Here is a 7,989-nt window from a genome sequence, read left to right on the forward strand (position 1 = left end):
ACAAAAAACAGGAAAATCCTCGTGCACACATTCCCTAAAACCCAGAAGAGCTGCAGAGAGAGTTTAGGTGTAAAGACGCCCACTCTCTCTCGTGGAGGGTCCCGCCGCAGGAATGTAGAACTGTAATCACATTCACATTTCCCTCCAGCCAAAGCAATGAAAACCTTAATTCTAACAAAACGTCTCCTTTGATAAACAAACACTCTCACACACCCTTTAACTACGCCCCCCCCCCCCTCCTCATATCCCCCGAACCACACCAGTCATCCAGGCCAGTTTAAGGGAGTATGTGTGTGTGTGTGTGTGGGGGGGGGGGGGGGGGGGGGGTGCAAGGTTTCTAGGAGTGCAAGCGAGCGCTGTGGTTTCCTGGTCACCGGCTTTCTGGAATGCTTGACTTGACAAGAGCGGCTCAGCTGAAAACCACTTCAATGAGCGGGGGGGGGGGGGGGGCTTTCTCCTTTCAATGTGAAACCACTGGTGAAGAAATAATTTACTGACAATAACGTGTTTATGCAATAATATCAAGTTACCACGTAGGACAGTGAACACATACTCTGGCTCTTCAGAGTGCTGCAGATAATCCAACAGGAAGTGGAAAGAAGTATTGACTGGATCAGCTGTTTTATACACATTGATTTATTTATTAGCGGTTACAAACTAAACTCCATCTAACCTTCCAGTAACTTTGAAACTAAACTTTGTCTTTAGCCGTCTTCTTATTTAGTGTGATGGTTCTGAGCACGTGCAGCTCTCTGCAGAGAGAAGGAAGCGAGATGTTCACTCTTCAGTGACTTCATGTAGAACGGGCCGATACGATCCGGCCTGTGTTCTGATACATCAATCAATAACCCGTCTGTATTAAACAGCCACGTGGTTTTGTTTACTCGTGTAGCGCTGCAGAGATTATTAACATTAAGACGAGATATTCTTGATTCATCAATTAGTGGTTTGGTCAGAAAATAGTGAAAGTTGTCGATCAGTGTTTCCCAAAAGTTTTATCCAAAACTCAAAGAAACCATCAAATATTAAGAAGCTGAAATCGGAGAATTATGACTTTAAAAATGATTAGAAGGCATTCAACCGATTATCAGAATAGTTTAAATTTAAACACTCGACAAATGAAACGCACAGAATGTTTTCTCATTTAATTAAGAAGTGTGTGCTTGTTATTATCAATGACGACATCTCGATGTATGATGTCATCACGATAGAAGGCGATTTATTACCATATTGAATCATCACTTCATCATCAGCTCCACAACAGAAATGTGTTGAATTCACTTTGTTTTTTGCCAAATCAGGAAAGTTATTTGTTGAATTTACTTCCCCTGACGAGGTGCTTTTTATTTGCCCCAGGGCAACAATCCACTGTCTGTCTGTGGGGGGGGGGGGGCTACAGGAATAAATGAGCAAGCCTTTGAAACGCGCTCTATAATTAGCAGGGTACTATATCACCGGCAGGTTGTCTGGACCTGCAGGAATATGCTGACGGTCGTGATAATGAGAGAGAGGAGACTGATGCTCTGTGAGGAACCTCTTTGTTCTCTAAGGACAGAGAGACGGAGGCTTCACGTTCACGACACTTATATTTAACTCATCGACTTGATGAATTACCAGAAAAAAAGAGCTTTCAGTCAGTCTGCGTCTTCTGGAGAAGCTTCCCACGAATGATCCTCCATCCCAGAGACCACTAGACCATCAGAGACCACTAGACTATCAGAGACCACTAGACCACCAGAGACACGGAGCTCATCCAGAGAAGAGGTTCATTAGTTACTGTAGAAAGCTTTCTTTATGCTCCACTACAGAGAGGAGGGATTGTTATCTATGAACTCATATCTCATGAACTACTTGATCACAAGTATTAAATGTGTTATAAAGAAACAAAGGTTGAATATAAACTGTTTGATTTGGCTGATAAATATTTACTCACATGTCGATTTTGAAGACTTCCTGTTTCTGAAGCGTTTATGTTTTGTGCTTCAGCTCTTTGTCTTTAGTCCGTGTTTCTATTAACATAACATGATGCTGCTGCTCTGCATGTTGTATTTGTATGAGTCTCATGTCTGAATAGTACTTCACTGTGTAGTAGATATAGTGCACTGATGTTTCTACTGGTATTCATATTCTCTCTTGTCTTATTGTTCTTTCTGAATGCTGACAGAAGGATAAATGATGCAGAACTGTCATTCTGTTTGTCAGGATGACTTTGTAACGTCTGTCCAGAGACGACAGACGGTGCATTTAAATAGATTTTTTATTAATTACTGATGAAAACATTTTCATTCCTGCATCATCTGAAGCTGAACGCTGCCATCGACTGACCTCGCTCACTTAGTGAATCCAGTGATGGAGGGAGCGGGTCAATGAAACGCAGAGGGGGCTGATGTGGTCTCCTGCTCTCCGCCGCTCTAGTGGACTTTATAGTACTGATGATCTTTGACTCCAGAACACGACGAGGCTCACGGAAGCTGCATGAAGTGGAAGGAACAGAGAGGAGATACACGGGGCTCCATCTCACTGAAGGGGTGTTGAAGCGAGCGGAGAAGAAAGCCCGGAGCTCCTTCATGAGGAACTCTAACGGCCGCCGGCTCTTTGTCTTTCCTTCAATGTTACGTAACACGTAGTACGAGTTTAAATGCAACGCGACAGTTACAAACTCAAACAGTCAGCTGGTTGATTCAGGCTTCAGAGTAAAATCTCTGCACACTTGGTCAAAGTTGTTTCTACGAGCAGCAATATAGTATATCATATATACATTATAATAACAATAATATAACAATAACTAAGACGATGCACACAGTCTGCAGCACTGACGCTTGATGGATTTAATAGAGATGGGAATCCAGAACCGCTTCCAGTTGAGAACTGGCTCCAAACTGTCCGATCCATCAGAACTGTTTGCCTCTGAGGTTCATCACCTCCTCTGATTGATGCAGGTGTGTTTCTGTGACTGATGTACTTTGTAAAAACTCTGCGTCATGACGTCAAACTACATGGTGACGCCCAACTCTCCTCTCTAACGTGTTAGAATGTTATTACGCTGTGTTCAGACTCAGTGCTGCTCGTTTGAACTGCTCTGGATCTGTGAGGCTCTCCTCTGTTTGGATTGAGAGAGCGTCTCTGGAGCGGCCTGTTGATGGAATGTGGTAAACTTCCAGCCATGTGCTCCCCCCCACACACACACACACACACACACACACACACACACTGAGCCGGTGTAACTTAAAACCCAGCAGAGTGCTCCAACGTGGGACGGCACTACGGAGCTCTGATGGTCGTCAAACACGGACATTGATTGGGTGTCACAGAGAGAGAGCTGTCCAAACACAGGGACACATGCCAGGCTGCTGGTGTGTGTGTGTGTGTGTGTGTGTGTGCGTGTGTCTGTGTGTGTGTGTGTGTGTGAGGCCGATGATGAGAAAGAAATCCATGAACAGAAAAAAACGTCTTCCTGTTTTCATCACTACAGGATCATTTACATGATGAAGATATTCTGTTTTCTGACTTTATTCCGAAAAAGACAACATTCCCACCAGGTTGTTTACACGGCTCATGAATATTCTACTGATTTTCTTGTTTACATGGATTAATTCTACTCCTATTGAGGTAAAACCAGTCATGCTGCTCCGGTAGTGAACCCTCGCCATCAAAGTTCTGCAAGCTCTGCAAAAACTGCATGCATGTCTACTCCAGTCTTACAAACAGTTGCACAAGCTTTCATATCCCAATCCTCTGAAGTGTGTGTGTTTATGCAAATAACCACTATAGATGACTTTAACGAATTAAAAGGATTACATTTAGAGTTTTTTGACGGTTTAGCCCGACTTATAAATCATCAATGATCCGCAATTGTTTTTTAAAAAGTCCTATTTGCTCCCTTTTTGACTTTTGTTCTGATCCAATCCGTGACTCAAAACCGTGATACAGTGAGCTGGTTTAAAGAGAGTACTGTTCATCTAAAAGGATCTCTGGTGTTATTCAGTTTTATTCCAGTGTATAAATAGTCACAGACAGTAGAAGCATCACTGAACTGTTTTATATATATATATATATATATATCGAATATGAAAAGAGACACTCGGCATGTGTCAGCATCACACAACATATTTAAAAACATACAAACATCACCACGATATCACACAGCAATGGTCCACCAGCAGACAGCAGGGCGGCCTTCAAGGGACGGCACTGGTGATGCCGAACCAATAGGGTCAATATCTGATATCAATGCATAATCCAAGATGGCGGATGAATCTGCAGCAGTGGAGACGAGTCACATCATAAAAGCCCACCCCCCCCTCCTGCTGAGCTCTCCGTGCCTTGAACTGCTCCATTTACACCGATTGTCATTCAGATGAGGGGGGGGGTTCTGTTGTTTAAGGCTGCCCTGACACACATCCATACCAAAAGCACAATTAAGAGTAATTAGGCTTTTCCAGGCTGAAGGGGGAGTTATCTGGTACCCGAACATGCAACCAACACGTAGAAACAGAGCACGCAACACGTAGAAACAGAGCATGCAGAAAGCGAACACGCAACACGTAAGGTTCACTGCACCTTATAAACGTGGGACAAATCACAGAGTACTTGATTCTAGTGCTGCACAATATATTTAGTTTTTTTATATTGTGATAAACACTTCGCGAATAAACTGCGATATTGCACTTTTTGAGTTAGTTGAAAGAAAGTTTAAGTAGAAAACTGAACTTTAAAATTAAACCATCATTTTTTTATTGGTGTCTTTTTCAATTTGTTCAATAAAAGAATGTTGGAAATAATTTACTTTTTCAATTCAAAAAGTAATTTGTTACATTTTATCAGAAAGCAGCAGAAAGCATCTGTTTATCTATCGTAAATAATATCGTTATCGCAATAGTCAATGTTATCGCACATCACATTCTTCCCTCATATCTTGCAGCCCGACTTTATTCATAAAACGTTGCTGTAATTTCAACACTGCTGCAGCTGTAATAACCTTTGTATCACTGAGTCACAGATGAGTAACATGGAGTCTGGTTAGAAACAACGCTGCAATAAAAAGAAAACCATGATAACCTGGTGAGAAACTAGATAGCGTGTCTCTTATAATCTAGTGCGCTGCATCCCAGCTCAGAGTTGAGTCTCCTCAGATCAGACTCACACCACAGCAGCTCAGATATCGAGATAGGAACGAGAGGACTCGGGAGCTTTTACCGACATTTCTGCAAATATTCACTTCATTTATGAATGTGTGAAGAAATATTCAGCCAATCTGACCGCAAACAAGAGCAACAAACGCTCTGCACACGTCTCGACGTTTAAATCAGGTTTAAGAGGGGTCAGGTCTGGTTTTTGATAAATACCTGCAGGCGGACTAACCCAGTGCCAGACCAGGGTGGGGGGGGGGGGGGGGGGGCATGCAAGGACTTGCTGAACCTCAACTAAAGCAGGGCTGAATCCACCGGGGGTTTGTCCCAGCTAGGGGGGGGGGGGGTTTCTGGGAGTAGAGGAGGCACACAGGTTCCCTAAGTGCTTCCTGGAGAGTTTAAACATAAATACACACAGACACCAATATCCCCCCCCCCCCCCCTCCAGTCACTCAGAGGGGGGGCAGAGAGGAGAAGAGCCAGGCCACATGTTGGGTTATCAGGGTAATGAATTCTCACCGGTGGGCCAAGCAAAGTTCAACATGAGAAGCAGGATGACTGTGATGTTTTTACATCAGAGTCCAGCACAACTTATGATTCTATCCATACATCAATATAATAAGAAACCACGTACACATGAACTAAACACAGCGAGACGATCAGACAGGTTCAGGTCTCCTTCAAAATAAAGTGTTTTAAATGTTTGTTTAAAACACTTTATTCAGAAACAGTTTCGTTCTCAGACCAGTTAATTCTGCCATCGATCTTATCTTCAAAGACTTTATATCATTATAGAAAAATAGGAAAAGTATACAAATATATTTCTATAATAAATGTGATGATGATGTTGGCAACTGTAAAAACTATTTTTGTTGTTTTCCTGAAGGATGTGGAGCAACATGTGAAACTGCTTTATAATCCGGCTAAACAATGAGACACTTAATATCTGTATGTTTCATATGTTTCATATGTTTCATATGTTTCATATGTTGCTCCCCTGCTCTATTGTCATTGTTCTATTTGTATTCTGAATCTGTGGTGTTATTGGAGATGTATGATACATGGTGTTAATCCCTTAAGGGATGGGCCAACTGTTAGGCATGAAACAGAAATATAACAAATTAATAACATGTATATATTTAGTTTCATTAAAATAAAAAGGACCAGTGTGTGACCTGTAACATAGTGTAATGTATGTCAAGTGAACCACGCCCCTCAGCGTGGGAACAGATGTCTCAGAATAAATTCATAATCTACAGAAACAACGACTCAGGAAGCTCATAATAACAAATACAGAGACTTAACTTTATATACAACTTGAGCTAAACGTATGAAACTTTATTAAATCATTTTGGAGAAACTCCCCCCCCCCCCCTCCCCTCCATGTGCCGTTCTTCTTTCAAGATCCTCGCGCGGGACGTGCGCATGCAACTTTAAAAAGAGAAGAGTAACGTGTACTCACGCACTGCCTCCTGTTTGGGGTCCAGCTCGGTGCAGCCCTGCTGGAGGCCGGTGATCCTGCCCTGCAGCCCGCGGACCCGCAGGCCGGTGGCCGCGAGCTCGTCCTCCAGCTCCTGGAACACGGAGCACGCGTGCTTGGCCAGATCCGACAGCTGGCGCAGGGTCCGGGACAGAGCTACGTTACTCACGGAGACCAGGTCCTCCACCGGCGGAGCCTCCTCGTCGGAGGGTTGACGCCTGCAGAGCAACCGGGGCTCCACGAGTCGTTTGGCGAACGGCATGTTGGTTCGGACCTGAGGGGGGGGGGGTAAATCCAACAAAAAAAAAAGTGACCCAAAGAGTGAGCGGTTCTCTCCCCTCGGCCCCTGATCCGGGTCCGCGGAGTTCAGCTGCTGCTGATGCCCCCCATCCTCATCCTTTCACGGACTGCTGCTGCGCTCCTGGCCGCTCCTCCGGGTCATCTGCGCCACTAGTGCGTAAGTGTGTTTTTCTGTAGAGGTGGTTTTTAAAAAATGAAAAGAGGCGGCGGTGAAACGTGGAATGGAGTCTCTGGTTTGACTGGATCAGGACTGACCTGCCGTGTTGGCTTCACAGCCTACCAGGAAAAATGATAATGATGGACATGTTGAAGTCACGTGATGGGAAAATGAAAAATACAACCCAGCGAACAATAAAGTGAGTTCACTTTCATGTTGTTAGGAGAAAACAGCAGAATAACTGAGTAAATAAGGGGTACAGTGTGTGGCATTTAAAGGTACAGTGTGTGGCATTTAAAGGTACAGTGTGTGGTATTTAAAGGTACAGTGTGTGGTATTTAAAGGTACAGTGTGTGGTATTTAAAGGTACAGTGTGTGGTATTTAAAGGTACAGTGTGTAGAATTTAAAGGTACAGTGTGTAGAATTTAAAGGTACAGTGTGTGAAATTTAAAGGTACAGTGTGTAGAATTTAAAGGTACAGTGTGTGAAATTGACAGGGTACAGTTTGTGAAATTTAAAGGGCACAGTTTGTGAAATTTAAAGGTACAGTGTGTGGCATTTGAAGGTACAGTGTGTGACATTTATATGTACAGTGTGTGAAATTTAAAGGTACAATGTGTGAAATTGACAGGGTACAGTTTGTGAAATTTAAAGGGCACAGTTTGTGAAATTTAAAGGTACAGTGTGTGGCATTTGAAGGTACAGTGTGTGACATTTATATGTACAGTGTGTGAAATTTAAAGGTACAATGTGTGAAATGTAAAGGTACAGTGTGTGGCATTTAAAGGTACAGTGTGTAGCATTTAAAGGTACAGTGTGTTAAATGTAAAGGGTACAGTGTGTGAAATTTAAAGGTACAGCGTGTGACATTTAAAGTTAAAGTGAGTGGCATTTAAATGTACAATTTGGAGCATTTGTGTAA

General features: G+C 43.1%; 1 protein-coding gene across 1 annotated transcript in view; it reads right to left on the reverse strand.

Annotated features, from left to right (window-relative positions):
- nhsa (Nance-Horan syndrome a (congenital cataracts and dental anomalies)) overlaps positions 1–7,038 on the reverse strand; it is a 52,978-nt gene extending 45,940 nt beyond the window's left edge. Inside the window, exon 1 of the mRNA XM_076081544.1 lies at positions 6,592–7,038. Coding sequence (XP_075937659.1) covers positions 6,592–6,871 — 280 coding nt within the window. The 5' untranslated portion in view covers positions 6,872–7,038. The remainder of the gene's footprint in view (positions 1–6,591) is intronic.
- Positions 7,039–7,989: the final 951 nt, after the last annotated feature.

Source organism: Anarhichas minor, unplaced genomic scaffold (genome assembly GCF_050575085.1).
Source record: "Anarhichas minor isolate MPS153535 unplaced genomic scaffold, ASM5057508v1 ptg000081l, whole genome shotgun sequence".
NCBI classification, from domain to species: Eukaryota; Metazoa; Chordata; class Actinopteri; order Perciformes; family Anarhichadidae; genus Anarhichas; species Anarhichas minor.